The following is a 16,163-nucleotide window of genomic DNA, read 5'->3' on the forward strand; positions in this document are numbered from 1 at the left end:
TCCCGGCGCCCGCGGCCCGGCGGAAGGACGCGAGGCGCCCCGAGTCCTGGGAGGTGAACTTGGCACCCCCAGCCCCGCGGCCCGGGCGCCGCCTCCCGCCCATCTCGGCATGGAGGCCGCGGGGCGCGCGCAGGCGGCGCGGGACCGTGTCCCCAGGTAGGCGCGCGGGGTCCGTGCGCCCCTGGCTCGGGCGCGGGCGCGGGCGGCGGTGCGGGCGCCTGCGCGCCCCTGGGCGGCCCCTGCGCTGCGTGCGCGCCCGCGCTCGGCCCGCCGCCTCTGCTGCGGGGCCGGGTGGGGGGCAGGGAGCCCGCGCGCCCCGCGCAGGGATCGGGCGGCTGGGTGCCGAGGGTCCCACGTCCACGTGCGCGCGGAACTTTACTCTGGGCCTTTTTGTGCGGTAGGATCGATCCGTATGGGTTTGAAAGGCCTGAGGACTTTGATTATGCAGCTTACGAAGAATTTTTTCCACCTACCTGGTGATCCTCACCAGGAGAGCCATCAAATGGTCCAAACTTCTAAAGGGCGGCGGTGGTGTCCAGAGGAGCATGACCGGTGAGTTCGGCGCCTGACCCAGCGGGCACGCAACAAGTCATCCGGTCCTCGGTGCCATGCGCTCGGGGGAGCTCAGGACTTGGGGTTCCTTCGAGGCCAGGGGCGCTGCCCCCATCCCAGCCGTGCCCCGCGCAGACGCACAGGTGAGGGCGCTGCGCGGTCCAGGTGCGAGGCCCCCTTTGCTCGCCTGAATGTGGGGCCTGCTCGCCCTTTGAGACGCTTGGCGCCCGTGGCCCTCTTTCCAGAAGAAGCCGGGTTTCCTGCTCCTCAGAGCGAGCGGCCAAGGTAGTGCTCCCGCCGACTTCTGTGCGGAGCGCTCCCTGCCCCCTTCAGAGAGAAAGCGGGGTGAGGGGGGGTGCTTCGTGGAACCCTCGGCTCCTCCCCTGCTTCCTCCCCGCCCCAGGCTGTGCCCCGGGGCCTCCTTCAGGTCTGGATTGGAGCGCCTCCTCCGGGAAGCCTTCCAGTCTCACCCCGCAGCTCCACACTTCCTGCCCTCTCCTTGCCTCTCTCTGGTCCTCCACGTGTGGGTCTTACTTATTTTGTCCTTAGTCTTCCGCCCTGGGGTCAAAGATCCCTCTGTGCCGGCTGGGTTGGCTGGATGGTCCCTTAGCTGTTCGTTGAATGAATGAATGAAATACTTGCCTGCCTGTTCCCTAGCTGAGGATACAGAGGCCAGACCTGGCCGCAGGAGGTGAGGAGTGGGCAGGAGTGTGCCTCCGGGGGCCTCCTGACACAGGGCGTTAATGACAATGAAGGGGTGAGGATAGGGGTCCCAGCCGCAGGGGGCTGAGCTGTGTGACCAGAGCATTGGGGTGAGGAGAGGAGGGCCAGAGGTGGAGCAGGGCCCGCGCCAGCTCACAGTGGGCACACGGGGCATGGCCAGGGGAAAGAAGTCGGTTTTTAAGCAAGCGTGGGGGGGAGGGGGTCAGATCAAGCTTTATCTGTAAAGAGCCATCCGTCGTTGAAAGGCAGGTGTCATTAGTTGTATCGAGAGCCAAGCCCCCCTTGCTGCTGGGCGTTAACGTGCTTCCAGCCGACTTTGGCTTCATTTTTTGTTTTGATTTGTTTTTTAGTTATGTACAACTACGTAAAAATACAAAGACAGACAACTTTTGCATGTGGGAGAACATCTTGGTCACACCCGAAGGTGTGAAGTGACCTGAGTTTCTCAGCTGCCCAGGCCCCGGGGGTGGCTGGTGACTGTCCCCCGTCCCCCCAGGAACAGGGTGCACCATTTGCTTTCATGCAGGAGGAGGCCTCCTGTCCAACAGGGACCCAGAGGCCGGTTAATGCCGCAGAAAGTAACTGCAAGACGTGCAGGCGCTCGCGGCCCTTTGCGTGTGACGCACGCGTGGACGTGCTCTCCACTTCGATTGTGTCACTTGTGTCTTGCCGTCTTTTCTCTGTACAGTGACGGCACTCTAGTTCTGTGTCTTTCCTGCAGAAACCGTTGCTGCTCAGTCGCCAAGTCGCATCCGACTCTTTGCAACCCCATGGACTGCAGCACGCCAGGCTTCCCTGTGCATCACCAACTCCCGGAGTTGACTCAAACTCACGTCCCTTGAGTCGGTGATGCCATCCAACCATCTCGTCCCCTTCTCCCGCCTTCAATCTTTCCGAGCATCAGGGTCTTTTCCAGTGAGTCAGCTCTTTGCATCAGGTGGCCAAAGTATTGGAGCTTCAGCATCAGCCCTTCCAATGAATATTCAGGACTAATATTTCCTTTAGGATGGACTGGTTGGATCTCCTTGCAGTCCAGGGGACTCTCAAGAGTCTTCTCCAACACCACAGTTCAGAAGCATCAGTTTTGGCGTCCAGCCTTCCTTATTGGCCCAGCTCTCACGTCCATGCCTGACCTCTGTGGAGACTGCTGAACGCTGCGTCTGTTTTCCAGCGTTGCTCTCCCGGCGGGCTGGGAGTGGAAGCCGTCTCAGTGCAGAGCCTCCCGGACTTCAGCTCTCCCCTTGGACGTCTGCGGTCGCCTAATGTGACGGTTCTGTTTTGTCTCTGCTTTTGCCCAGGGCCCCTCTGTGGCTCAGCTGGTAAAGAATCCACCTGCAATGCTGGAGACCTGGGTTTGATCCCTGGGTTGGAAAGGTCCTCTGGAGAAGGGAAGGGCTACCCACTCCAGTGTTCTGGCCTGGAGAATTCCATAGACTGTATAGGTCATGGGGTCGCAAAGAGTTGGACGGGACTGAGTGACTTTCACTTCACTTGCCTTTTTGGAGCACATATCGACTCTTTCTGAAAATTTAATTTGGTTTTATTGAAACTGCCATTGTTTCTTTCTTTGTTTTACGTTTTTAAATTTATGTAATGTTTGTTAAACTTTGTCCTTATGGTGTAACAGGTTTAGGAGCAAATATGCTTGATTCCTGGTGAGCCTTGGCCTGGGGGTGGGGTTCGCCGCCAGGTGAGCTGGAGGGCGTAGTGGGCTGGTGTTCTTTCGGGAAGTCTGGCGAGGCGCCTGTGGGCTCACCCAGTCCTGCGGTCCGGAGTGTTGCCGCTGAGCTGGTGCGGCTTCCGGGCGTGGCGGCCTGGGCTCCGCGGCACCCGTGACACGCCAGGGGAGTGGTCAGGCGTAGCCAGGAGTGGATTTGTTAGTCAGGAAGCGGGAATACAGTTTCTTCCTGCCAGATGCTCTGGGCTGGCCGGAGCGTCCACGGCTGTGTGACGTCCCGTGGGAGGGAGGCCGTGAGGGCCGTGGGCCCCGGGCGGGCAGTGGGAGCTCCGTCTGGGGCCCCGACCGTGACCCCGGCGACGCACCTGGAGGGCCGACTTCGCCCCGGCTCCTCAGCCGTGTCGGGCCTTCGGGCTCTGCTGTGCGTGTGCTCTTCTGAGAGGACTTGTGTCCACGTCTGCAGACGAGTGTTGAAGCTCAGCCTGCTTGAGGGTGCTAGCTGTGGGTCCGTGTTTTCTTTTTGTCAGTGAGCAGGTCCACCAGGAGCTGCGCTCGCTCGCTCACTCTCGGCACCCGACCTGGCTGGCCGCACCCGGGGGCTGCCTCTCGGCCCCTGTCCATCCTTCACTCTCGACACTCGACCTGGCCGGCCGCGCCCGCGGGCTGCCTCTGGGCCCCTGTCCATCCTGCCTGGAGGGACGTGACGGGAGGAGCTCTTCCGGTTTGCTTCCTCTCCTGCCCCGTGGGCGAGGGGGTTAGCACCATCTGAATGAGAATGAAATTGCAAGACATGTTTAAAGACAAATATAAAAAAAGCCCTGAGAACCTGCTTAAATCCTGGGGCAGACAGCTGGGAGTTAATTCTGTGGGGTCGAGCTTCTCTTTAAAAAAATTTCCCACCTGTTTCTGCGGCATGGTTTACACTCCTCCAAATGTCGGAATGAGGAGTGCATCAGTCCTGCCCTTGCTCTGAGGGTGGGAGGACCATTTTCTTTCTCTTCCAGAGAAACTGAGTAAAGTCAGATAACAGGCAGTGAAAGTAGCAGAAGCCCTGATCCTCTGAAACTTCTGGACGTGGTTGCTGTTCTTACAACCTCCCGGGAGTCTGGAGCCCTGACTGTATTCCAGGCCCTGGGCTTTGTTTCCATTTTGCAGGAAATTTTCCATTTTCCTTCCATTTTGGAAGGAAACCGAGGCATGATCGAGGTGTGGTCTGCCTAGCCACGTCCGACGCCAGAGTGGGGGGTTTAACCAGCTCGCACTTCTTTTTCTAGACTCTTCGCAGCCCCATGGACCGCAGCCCACCAGGCTCCCCCGTCCCTGGGGTTCTCCAGGCAAGAACACTGGAGTGGGGTGCCATTTCCTTCTCCACACTTTTTATACTTTATATTAATTTTTTTAAACTTTGCAAATGAAGTTCACTCTACCTGGTGTGCAGCCCTGTGAGTGTGGACAGACGCACAGTCAGGTAATCCCCACCATGTGCAAGGTTTAGAACAGCCGGTCGCCTTCAGCGTCCCCTCCTGTGTGGTCCTGGGCGCTGACCTGCAGGCCTGGACGTGGGTGAAGGCCTCGGCTGGGGGAGCAGGGACTGGGAGAGGCCGCAGGGCTGCAGAGGGGTCCTGAAGGTGCGCTGGCCTCGCTCTCCCTTCTGGTTCTTTGGCTTCTCGCAGGTGTTCTCTCAGAGCGACGCCTGGTGGTTCTGCTGCGGGCAGCGTTTGTGGTGCTGTCATAAGCGATACCATCTCATTGTTTTTGTTTCCACTCTTTGCCGTCTGTCTGTGGAGTTACCATGAATGTCTGTACATCTTTTCCTTCTCCATCTCAGTGGGAGCGGTCCCTGCCCAAAGCTAGGACTGACCCTCCCCTTGCGGTTGAGAGAGGATTAATTCAGGGCACCCCTGGGTATGCCGAGCCCTGAGATGGTGTGTGAATGGTAGGAGGTTGGAGGGACGGTCCAGCTGAATGATTGCTGTGTTTGATAGACTAAAATATCACGTCCAGTAGCGGGGTGACCACGTCACGCTGGCCGAGACATTCTGGCCACGCGCGATCCTCCTGCTGCACGGGTGCCTCCGAGTTGCAGAGGGTTCTTGGCTTTCTCTGCCTCTGGCGGGTGGTGTTCACGTCTGTCCTTCCCTTCCTCTGGCCTTCCTCGTCATCCCCCAGCCTCTGCAAACGCCCATCCCGCGCGCCCTCCCTAGAGCGGCGGGTGCACGCGACCTGGCCTCCGGGACGCGCTCTCGGGAGCTCGTGGACTGGTGGCTGTCAGCTTAAGTTATAAGATTCCAGCAGCAGCGCCTTTTTCGCTTGTAACCTAGGACATCGTCCTGTAATTTTTTTCTGTTCGGTACAGCTGGTGCCTGAGCCAGTGCCGACCTGCGTTCAGCGCCGTGGCGTCCTCCCAGGCTGCGGGGCGGGCCGGGTGGGGGGACGGGAGGTGGCCTGCGTCCCCGCACTGCTGCTGAGGTGGAGGTTGGGCTGCTGCGGCCCCCCCGACCGCTCAGCAGGAGGGGAGAGCGGACTTCTGTAGGGAGGGCCTGTACCTGTTGTTGGAACATGCCTGTATTGCCTCTTCCGTGTCTGACTTACTGATTTGTGAGAGCTGTCCATGGAAACTCTTGGAGGGGGGCCCGTCTGAAACTGCCCTTTCCCTATCTCAGTGAAGCGCTACATCCGCAAGGGCGTCCCGCTGGAGCACCGGGCCCGTGTCTGGATGGGGGTGAGCGGAGCCCAGGCCCGGATGGACCGGAACCCTGGCTACTACCAGCGCCTCCTGCAGGGGGAGCGGAGCACCAGCCTGGAGGAGGCCATCCGGACAGGTGACATGGCCCCCGGGTTGGGGAGGCCCCCGGGGTGGGGCGGCCCTGGGGTGGGGGCGCCTCCCCCAGGGGACGTGTGTCTGCACCCCGACTCCCGGTCGTGATGGGGATGAGACCTGCACTGTCAAAGGCGCACCCCTGATTCCCATTTTCTCAAAGGACAAGCAAAACGGGGACTTATTTGACGGGAGGACAGTGGTCAGAATTGGTTCAGAAAATCCTCGGGTGGGCAGCTAGGTGTTAAGGAAAGTGGTAGAAAGGGTGGGTTTCTTCTGCAAAGATGCTCCAGGGGTGTGAGGAGGCCGATGCAGAGCCAGCCGTCAGAACAGACGCGGGCTGGGCGGCCCTGAGGACTCGAGACGCGGCTGCAGGAAGCTGCGCGCTGCGTCCGCTCTTTGTGCCGATGCCGAGTGTCCAGAGGCGCTCACGCCCTGGCCGCCGTCTCGTGACCCCAGCTTCCTTGCTGGCCACAGGCTCTCACAAGTGCAGAGTCCTCAGAAAAACGGTTAACCTAAGTTGAACAAGTAGATCTTTAGGAGAGACACCTGCTTGTCCGATTTTGCCGGCTTCTGAGAACGACAGAACTAAACACAAAGGACTTCATTGAACAGTTGGTCACTGTACACGTCTGGGAGGTTGGATTGACTGGGGACAGCAAGGAAGCGGCGTGTCCCCAGCGTAAGGAGCGGGGGTCTCGGATCCCAGCACCGCCGCTGAGCCTGCCGGCCACACCCTGACCCCCCAGAAAACCCTGGCCGGAGGGCTTGGGACAGACGCTGTCAGACCTGCAGGGAACGTGGGTTCCCTCCGCAGGCCCAGCAGTGCTCACGTGGGCAGGGAGAGACCACAAGTGATGGGTGGGTGTTTGTCTGGAAAATGAATTTTAAAGGCTCTACTTGGTGCAGAGTTTTTGGATACTTTTATTTTTAATTACGGTGAAACATACACAACGTGCAGTTCACCATTTTATTTTTCCAAGGGGAGCCTCTGTTCCTGTTACACACTAAGCCCCCAGCCCTGGCTCCATCGTCTGCTCCCTGTCTCTGACTCTCCTGGACTTCACGTGGGTGGAATCAGGCTGTGTCTGTCCTTCTGTGTCTGGTTGATTTCACGGAGCACAGTGTCCGAGAGGCCCAGCCGGGTTGTGTGCGCGTCAGAGCTTCCGCCCTTCCTGAGGCTGAACCAGAGCCTGGGCGTGTCCGTCTTCTGTCCATGGACACCCGGGCCGTTTCCACCCCCTGGCTACAGTGAATTCTGCCTGAACAGGGTGTCAAGTAATTCTCCAAGACCCGCGTTCAGTGCTTTGGGGACAGACCCGAGGTGGAGTCGCTGGGTCACGCGGCCGCTCTGGTCTGCGGTCAGGGAGCCTGCCTCAGCCATGGTGCAGGGCCAGTAGAGCAGGCGCATCGCGCACCTGAGCCCAGACGGGACGTCCATCACATCTGCTTCCCATGCAGGGGGCGGGGAGAAAGATTTCAACATCTGCTAAAGCGTCTCATCATAAAGATCATTACACAGGCGTGAGCACAGTTGGTCAGTCTACTCTGAATTAGTGAAAAACTCATTTCCCCCTGATAGGTGCCAGTTTGGGGAATGTTCAGATTTCCAGGGAAAAGAAATCTTTTTTTAAAAAACATATGATTGGAAATTCCAAGCTTGGAGGCACCCAGTTTGCTGCTTGGCTCAGATCTGGTCTTTGTGGGCAGGTGCAGGGCTGGGGGCCCGAGCTTGGGAGCAGAATCCCCGCGGCCGCCGAGAGGCCTTGCGTTATCAACGGTGTCCACGAGTGTCCCTTCGCCGACACCGCCGCTCTGCCCCAGGCGGGGTCAGAGGGTGTCCATCAGCCACCCCACTCTGCCCTGGACGCGGGCTCACAGGAATGTACTGGGGGCAGGGAGGGGGTGGCGGAGGTGGGAGAGGCCGCCAGGCACCCTCCTGCAGACAGAAGTTGGTGGTGATGGGCTTATCTGTGCTGTGCCAAGTCACTTCAGTCGTGTCCGACTCTTTGCGACCCCATGGACTGTAGCCCACCAGGCCCCTCTGTCCATGGGATTCTCCAGGCAAGAGCCCCCCCCAGGGGACCTTCCGGACCCAGGATCGCCCCGCGTCTCTCAGGTCTCCTGCGCTGCAGCTGGTTCTTTAGCGCTAGAGCCTTCGGGTAGTTTTCCGTTTTGTCTCTTTGTCTCTAAACGGGGCTCTCAGGTGTCCTGCCTGCTTCTGTTTTCAGTCATAAGAATTGGGGGGAATTTCCAAAGCTTTACGTAAAGTGCTCACGCTTCACCCACACTTCAGGGCGTGGGGACCAGAGGAGACGCTGGGGACCCAGCAGCCTGGCCTCGTCAGAGGAGCTGATGTTGATGCTGATTGGAGAGTAAGGGCTGCAGGGCAACGGGGGCCCTGGCCGGGCTGCTTGGGGCCCGGAGCCGCCTCTGCTCCTGAGTCCAGTCGACGGTGGAGGCTGCTGGGGGCCCAGGGCGGCCTCTGCTTGCGCCCTGAGTGCTCTGTGGGTCCCCGCAGACATGAACAGGACCTTCCCCGACAACGTGCGGTTCCGGAAGGACGCGGAGCCCTGCCTGCAGGGGCCCCTGTACAACGTGCTGCTGGCCTACGGGCACCACAACCACAGCGTGGGCTACTGCCAGGTAAACCCCGGGCCCCCACAGACCCCGGGCCTCGCCCAGCCGGGGCTCCCACGTCCCGCACGGACCCCGGGGCCTCGCCCAGCCAGGGCTCCCACATCCCCCACAACCCGGGCTGGGCCTCTCGGTGGGGGCGGGAGGGAGCAGCTGTGGACATGTACACAGGCTGTGTTTACAGGACGCGGGTGACCAGCACCCTGTCGCCTCGGAGCTGATGGTGTGCGCGTGTCCATGTGTGTACGTGTGTGTGTGTGTGTGCACGTGTGTGTGTGTGTGTATGCACATGTGGGTGAGTGCGTGCGGTGGGCCGGGCCGGAATGCAGGGCCTCCTCCGGAAGCTGGGCCTCTGGGCAGTGGGGCGGCGCGTCAGGTGGTGGGGATCGCCTCTCGTGCCCCCGGAGGTGCTCTTTCTGCAGCATCGCAGGGACACGTGTCCACAGCCCAGACCGTGAGCAGAGCTGGGTTGGGAGCCGATCCTCAGGCTGCCGTGCACTCTGGGGGCTGTGGTGTCTGGGGGTGTGTGGGCAGGAGGGCGGGGCTTGGGATGGGGTCCCCACACTCCAGGCCCCCGAGCCAGAGGCCAGGGCTCCTGAGAGGACGGCTGGGTATTCAGAGCCGTGGGAGGCGGTGCCCGAGCAGCCCGTGTGGTTTCTCCTGGTGAGAGTTTCACGAGGACGTGCCCTGCCCGGTTCTACGGCAGAATCTAAGAGTCAAGCCTGACTGCACGTGTCTGTCAATGGCAGAGCCGGCGAGGCCGACGCTGCCCTGGACAGTCATTCCAGAATCACGCGCGTTCTAGGAAGGACAAGGAAGACGGGGAGTTAGCGGGCGGCGGCTGCACGGCTACAGGGTCTGGGGGTGGAGCCGGTGTCTGCGCGGGCCTCCTCTGATTTCAGGGGATGAGCGTCGTCGCGCGGTGTCTCATCCTGGTGACATTTGTCTGATTCCAGGGGATGAACTTCATCGCGGGGTATCTGATCCTGGTGACTAAGAGTGAAGAAGAAGCCTTCTGGCTGTTGGACGCCCTGGTGGGCAGAATACTCCCAGGTGCGTGGAGTCCTGCGGTAAGAGTGACTTGCTTTCTGGTGTTGCCGTAACGATCCTGCTGACAAGTCGGGGCGTGACGAAACATAAGGCGTCGTTTGAGAGCTGAGGTTGACAGTCTTCCTGCAGTTGAGTTGAGGTGAGACACTCACAGGATGTGGGGGCCCAGCAGAGCGGCGACCTCTCCCCCCACCACCGCCCCCCAGGGGCAGCGCTGTCTCAGCCTGGACGCCGCTGAGCCGTTTGCTCAGTTATGTCAGAGACCGAATGACGATGGGGGTTCCCGCCGTGACCACTTCCAGGCGTCGTCTGGGGATTTGGGGAACTTCAGGGAATGAAGCCTAAAAGCCTGGCAGCGATAGCAACCGAGAGAAGCAGGTTGGGGCTGGGAAGGGCTGACCTCAAGAAACAGAAGCAAGGCTCCAGGTGCCCCCACCTAGTTCATCACAGACTTAAAGTCAGAACGAGTCGTTTCCAGTAGTCATTAGATTCAGTCAACACAGCAAAATGGGTCTTGCTTCAAAGACAAAAGGAAACCTCCAGATGAGCAGGCAGGACTGGGGGGGGGTCACCGTCTCACTGGGCTGGGGGTGGGCAGGGCTATGTGAGTCCCCGGGCCTCTGGGTGCACGAGCTAGGTCATTTCGGCACGTGCTCATCCTGCACTTAGCTGCTTCTGTCTTCATTACGCCAAAGCTGCACAGATACATCCTCGTCTCAGAAGTTCTGACTGCAGCGCTGACGGAGGGTGAGCCATGGCCGCTCTTCTCAAGGGTCCCCGTCCCTCGCGTGCTCGCTGCCCGTGCTCAGCAGGGTGGTGTGTGGGTGTCCAGCTTCTTGCTCTGCTTTTGCGGGCATACAGGTGTGCCAGCACACACGGAAGGGTGGAAGTTAGTGACGGAGAATGACAGAAAGACGAGCTGAGACGGAAGCTGGTTCTTTGGGAAAACTGTTGAAATGCACAGACGTCTGACAAGACTGATAAAGGAAGAAGGGGTGAGGAATCCAGAAGTGGAAAGGGCGCCGGGACTGGAACCTGCAGGGACTCCCAGGAACCACAAGAGAGCCTGAGCACAGTGACGAGACGAATGGATGGTTTGAGAATACAGGCCAGCAGAGCTGGAAAGAGGACATCTGAAAGGCCAAATGCAGAGAAAAACATCTCAGTAAAACTCGAACAGATAATTCCCGATTTTTAAAAAGTAAATCTTGCTGAAAACAGAAACAGATGAACTCGTCAACTCGTGTTGTGAGGCTGGTGTAGCCTTCCTGTCGTACAGACTGATCTCAGGAAGAACACGAACACAGATCGCGTTGAAATAATACTGCTGTTAGTCTCTGGCGTCGAGCGATGGTTATAGAGTAGTATTTTTTTAAATATATGACTCCACATGTGGATGGATTAATTCCTACATTAAGGATGGATAGTGGCCTAATCACATGGAAGGGTCACTGGCAGGGCCAAGCCAGGAAGGCTGGAGAGAAGTGGTGTTTAGCCCCTCAGTCCCGTCTGACTGCGACCCCATGGACTGTAGCCCACCAGGCTCCTCTGTACTCCAGGCCAGAGTCCTGGCGTGGGTGGCCATGCCCCTCTCCAGAGGATCTTCCCGACCCAGGGATCAAACCAGGGTCTCCTGCACTGCAGGCGGATTCTTTGCCACTAGCCCCCGGGGAAGTCTGGAGGGGAGGGTGCTCGAGTTGCAGTAGGTACTGTGACGGTCGTTAGGTTATCGAGGGATAATCAGGTCTGTCCATCTGTTGTACTCGGTACGTGAGTTATATTGAGGAAAAGACTGTTAAAACATCGTTCCATGACAGTTGACTGCCTATAGAGAAGAAAACAAAACTAGACCCTTATTTCAATTCCAGGTAGATTCTAGACGTGTGAAAAAGCAAAACTTTGAAACTCAAAATGAGTCAGAGAACAGTATGATTCCAGAGTAGGAAACAAGTCCTTGAACAAAATTCAGAATCATTTTAATTACATTAAAATTGAAAACTGATTTTGACACAAGACCCAGTCTGCAGAGTAAAAAGGGATCCATAGAATTAACGTGTGAAGAATTCCCAAAAGTCTAGGTGGATACAGGTCGACAGAAAAGAAGGTGAAGAGTAGGCCTGACAGGCAGTTCACAAAATAGAGACCTGCATGGTCCCCGAGTCGGGGCGAGGCCACCGTGGTCTCCCAGGAGCGGGGAGGCCAGGTCTCAGCGCCGAACGAAGCTGGACGTCTGCAGCATGGGCACGGCCACCGGAGGCCGCCCCCCAGTGCCCACGACACTGCAGTTCAGAGCAGTCGAGTTGAAGCAGAGGCAGGGAGAGCGCGGCTCTAATGAGGTGGGGACTGCGGGGTCCCGGGCCGCCTTGCTGGGCCCCCAGGCTCTGCCACCCCCGGAGCAGCATCGGTGTCCGTGTTTGATCTGTCACTTGTCAGTCCCCACGGGCCTTCACGTTTCCGCTCTTGTCCTGAGTCGGCAGAAGCCTAGCCGCCCGCCCACAGACACGCTGTTTCCCCGCAACTGGGCTCGCCTGGCGGTGGGTGAGGAGCCCAGAGACAGGCCAGGCTGGGGGCGGGAGGAGAGGTCCTCACGGGAGTTCGGGGGCCTCTCCCAGACCTGTGACTCCCCAGCAGCGAATAGTCGTGTTAACCTAAGCGTCCGAGCGTCCTGCTGGGGCTGGAGGCAGGAGGAGGGGTCCTCACGGGAGTGCGGGGGCCTCTCCCAGATCTGTGACTCCCCAGCAGCAAACAGTCGTGTTAACGTAAGCATGTTAACGTTAAGCATCGTCCTGCTGGGGCTGCAGGCGGGAGGATCGGCAGGGACCTGGGCCCAGACCCACAGCCCATGGGCAGCAGGGGTCAGCACCGCCGGCCCTTGGCTTCCCTGCGACCTGCTGGTCGAGCGCTCCAGGGGGTCGGAGCTCGGGACCAGCTCAAGACGGTGCTTCAGGCTCGTCTTTACCTTGGAAACAGAGGTGGCAGTCTGCACTGATTGGTCGTCTCTGCTGTGGGGCAGTTGTCACCCCAGCCTGGTTGTCGCTGTGTGTGTTGGCCTTTTGTTCCCTGAAAATCTATACCTGGGCTTCCTGGGTGCCTCAGTGGCAAAGAATCCGCTTGCCAGTGCAGGAGACCCAGGAGACACAGGTTCGATCCCTGGATCAGGAAGATCCCCTGGAGAAGGAAATGGCAGCTCACTCCAGTGTTCTTGCCTGGAGAATCCCATGGACAGAGGAGCCTTGTGGGCTGCAGTCCACGGGGTCACACAGTCGGACAGGACTGTGCGACTGAACCACCACAAAATCTTATCGACTGAGACCTTTTTTCTGCAAAGGCCTAGATCACAGGACGACCTAGACCTAAAGCGGCTTGTCTTACATCAAAAAAGTTATGCCCGAGTCTCTTCCTCCAGGGCCGCCTGTCTGTCCTCCGACTCCTGAGCCTGCAGAAAAGCCCCGCTGCACCCACCCCCAACGTCAGGGACGGTGGGGGCGTCTGGGATGTCACGCTGGGGAGGAGTCCGTCCCTTAATGGACGATGATCCGCGTCCTGAAGAGCTGGTCGCGCCTGTTTGCTCTGCGACACGGGAAGCGGGTGGCTCCCCCGCCGCAGCTGGACAGCGAGGCCCAGGGCGGGCGGCGGGGCTCATCCTGGGGCGGTGACTCTTGGGGCACCCCCCAAGCCCTGCAGCTGCGCTCATCCCCCCGACCCCGGGCTGACACCTCCAGGCTGTGTGCAAAGGGGGCCCCTGGGAGAGGCCTGACTCGGGCCCTGGAGGGGAGGCTGGACTAGGGGCCCCTGAGAAGTTTCTCAGTCTCTGTGCACAGACAGGAACCCGCAGATGGGGCTGGCTGTCGGGGTTTGTCTGCGTTCTTGGCCGACCGCCAGGAGTGACCCTCCAGTGACCGGCTCAGGCCCGTGGCAGCTTTAGGGGGTGACCTTGCCTCTTCTGGGAGCTGCCATAAGCCTCTGTAGCGAAAGTGAGAATGTGCTGAGCTCGCACTCTGCAAATCCGCTCGTCTGCCCCGCTGAGCCACTCAGGACTGCCCCCACCGCCTCCGGGGCCAGACTGGGCGCCCGCTGGTCAGGGGCGGAGGGGGCGGCGGGCTGGCCTTGCGGCCGGGGGGTGGGGCTGTGGGGGAGGGCGCCCCAGGCCCCAGGTGTTGACGACCCCACAGCTTCTGCAGCCTTGGGCTCAGTTTAGCACGCACACCTTGAAAACCGGCGACGTGACTGCCATGTCAGTGTTCATAATGATTCTGTTTTAACAAAAACACCTAGCAAGAATGTCTGTCCCTGTGCCACAGCGAATGGCCAAACTTTATTACACCGATTGCTTGCTGAACTTATGGCAAAGTTCAAGCATTAGGTTAAATACACCATGATGATGATCTACCACGATAACAAGCCAGAAAGTTCCTTGGCAAGAGAACGTCCATTTCAACACAGACGGGCGGCGGCGGGCGTGATGGGTACCAGCAGGGGCCTCACCGTCTGCTCGCTGGCCCGGCTCCCGCTCTGGGCGGGTGGTCCTCTGGAAAGGGTCCCAGGGGCCCCCACCACCACCTGGCCCGGGGGGCACAAGGTTGCGGCCATCCGGCTGTGAGACCCGCGTCCCTGCCCCGCCGCCCCCACAGCCGATTACTACAGCCCCTCGATGCTGGGCCTGTGAGACCCACGTCCCTGCCCCCTTGCCCCCACAGCCGATTACTACAGCCCCTCGATGCTGGGCCTGAAGACGGACCAGGAGGTGCTCGGGGAGCTGGTGCGGACGAAGCTGCCAGCGGTGGCGGCGCTGATGCACAGCCACGGCGTGCTGTGGACCCTGGTCGCGTCACGCTGGTTCATCTGCCTGTTCGTGGACGTCCTGCCCGTGGAGGTGAGGGCGCCTAGCTGGGCCTGGGGTCGGCGGCACGGCCGTGCGCTGACCCGCCACTCCCTCCGCAGACGGTGCTGCGTGTCTGGGACTGCCTGTTCAGCGAGGGGTCCAAGATCATCTTCCGGGTGGCACTGACCCTCCTCAAGCATCACCAGGCCTCCATCCTGGAGGCCACCAGCGTCCCTGACCTCTGTGAGAAGTTCAAGGAGATCACCAGGGGCCGCTTCGTCACCGAGTGCCACAGCTTCATGCAGGTGGGTGTCAGCCACGCTGGGTCCCCAGGAGACCGGCATGCTCACCCCACACCCCCTACGCTGTCGGCTGTAGGGGGTGCCACCTGGGACCCACCTGAGCCCGTCAGGCCTGCTCCTTGGCTTCTCCTGGGCCTCCCTGACATCCCCGTCGACGCCGGGCCCACCCTCCTCAGCCCTCCCCGTTGCCTTCTCTCCCGCCCTGGTGGGGTCATACCTGTCTGTCCCCTCTCGTTGGGTTCCAGGCCTGGTGCAGGCTGTGTACACAGCTCACCTGAGTTGATGACCTGGGTGCTGCATCCCACAGGCCCTTGGGGGAGGGGCGGGCACTGACCCAGATGCCTGGCCCGTCGTGCCCTCAGCTGCCCTGTGGAACGGTGGTGGCGTGCCTGCTGCCCCCAGGCTGGCAGCCTCTGAGCCTCCCTGGGCCTGATTTCCTCAGAACCAGCCCCTCAGCCCTCAGGTGGCCTTACTGCTTGTGTGGCTGAAGCCCTGGGTCCAGGCGTGGTTGCCTCCAAGAAGGGAGCCCGCCGTCCCCACGGGAGCCCAGCCCGGCACATGCCGCCCACGGCCCCACAGCCTGGCCTCTGCTGGACTGCGGTGTGGACACTCAGACCGTGTGGCTTTGGTGTCTGGCTCTTGGGCTCAGTGCGACGCTTCCAAGGAGGAGCTGGGGGCTCCCGAGTGCAGCGGGTGCCCACTGAGGGCAGGCGGCCGGCCTGCCTATCCCTGACAGCTGCGTGTCCATGGTGGGGCGGCTGGTGTTCTGGCCTGGACGTGCTCTGGGCCCTGTGAGCTGAGTGGACGCAAGGGGATCGCAGAGAGTGAGGCGGGGGGAGCGTCTCCCCACACGGCAGAAGAAGTGCTGCATAAAGAAACACGTCTTTACACACAGCAGGTGTGGCCGCTCACTGCACGCTGATGGGACGCGACCCTGGTCTTATTTCCTTGGGGGTCTCTACAAACTTGTGTGTTTCTGCAACACTGCAGTTTATGCATCAGAGTGCTCTCAAGTCCTGTCCCAGAACATCTAGAATCTCCTAGATCCCACGTGGAAGCTAGGAGCACTGTAATGGGAAGAGGTCAGCTGAACCCTCCAAAGAGTCTGTTCTCCGGCCTGAGTCACCCGAGACTTGCTCCCAGGGTCCTTCCCTTCTCCTTGTTGTCAGGCAGTTTCTCTCTTACTGGAAACAAGTCTGAGTCCCTTCCTGCTTCTGCTTCTCAAGTCTAGTCTCTCCTAGGCCCCGAGTATGTTTCAGAGCTGCTAGAAGAGTCAGCAGTTACAGGGTCAGAACTCAAAGAACTCAGCACAGGCAAGAAAAGCAAAAATAGCAAACTGGACCACGTGGGGCTTGACAGCGTCTGTGCAGCAAAGGGAAGCGGTGGTGGATGAAAAGCTGACCCCCCCGAACTGGAGAGTGAGTGTGCAGGCCACATCCAGACACACGGAAACCTCAGCTGGACACGGAGCTCAGGAATCCCGTTTAAAAATGGGCAGAGGACCCGAGTAGACAGTTGTCCAAAGACGTACAGGTAGCCAGCAGGTACATAAAAGGGTGCTCACTTCCCTCATCATCAGGG

General features: G+C 59.9%; 1 protein-coding gene across 1 annotated transcript in view; it reads left to right on the forward strand.

The window, feature by feature from the left end:
* GRTP1 (growth hormone regulated TBC protein 1) overlaps nucleotides 1-16,163 on the forward strand; it is a 19,085-nt gene continuing 2,922 nt past the window's right edge. The window contains 8 exon segments of the mRNA XM_070380693.1: nucleotides 1-156; nucleotides 402-463; nucleotides 466-552; nucleotides 5,617-5,775; nucleotides 8,293-8,417; nucleotides 9,365-9,461; nucleotides 14,156-14,331; nucleotides 14,400-14,585. Coding sequence (XP_070236794.1) covers nucleotides 110-156; nucleotides 402-463; nucleotides 466-552; nucleotides 5,617-5,775; nucleotides 8,293-8,417; nucleotides 9,365-9,461; nucleotides 14,156-14,331; nucleotides 14,400-14,585 — 939 coding nt within the window. The 5' untranslated portion in view covers nucleotides 1-109.

Source organism: Bos mutus, chromosome 12, assembly GCF_027580195.1.
Source record: "Bos mutus isolate GX-2022 chromosome 12, NWIPB_WYAK_1.1, whole genome shotgun sequence".
Lineage (NCBI taxonomy): Eukaryota > Metazoa > Chordata > Mammalia > Artiodactyla > Bovidae > Bos > Bos mutus.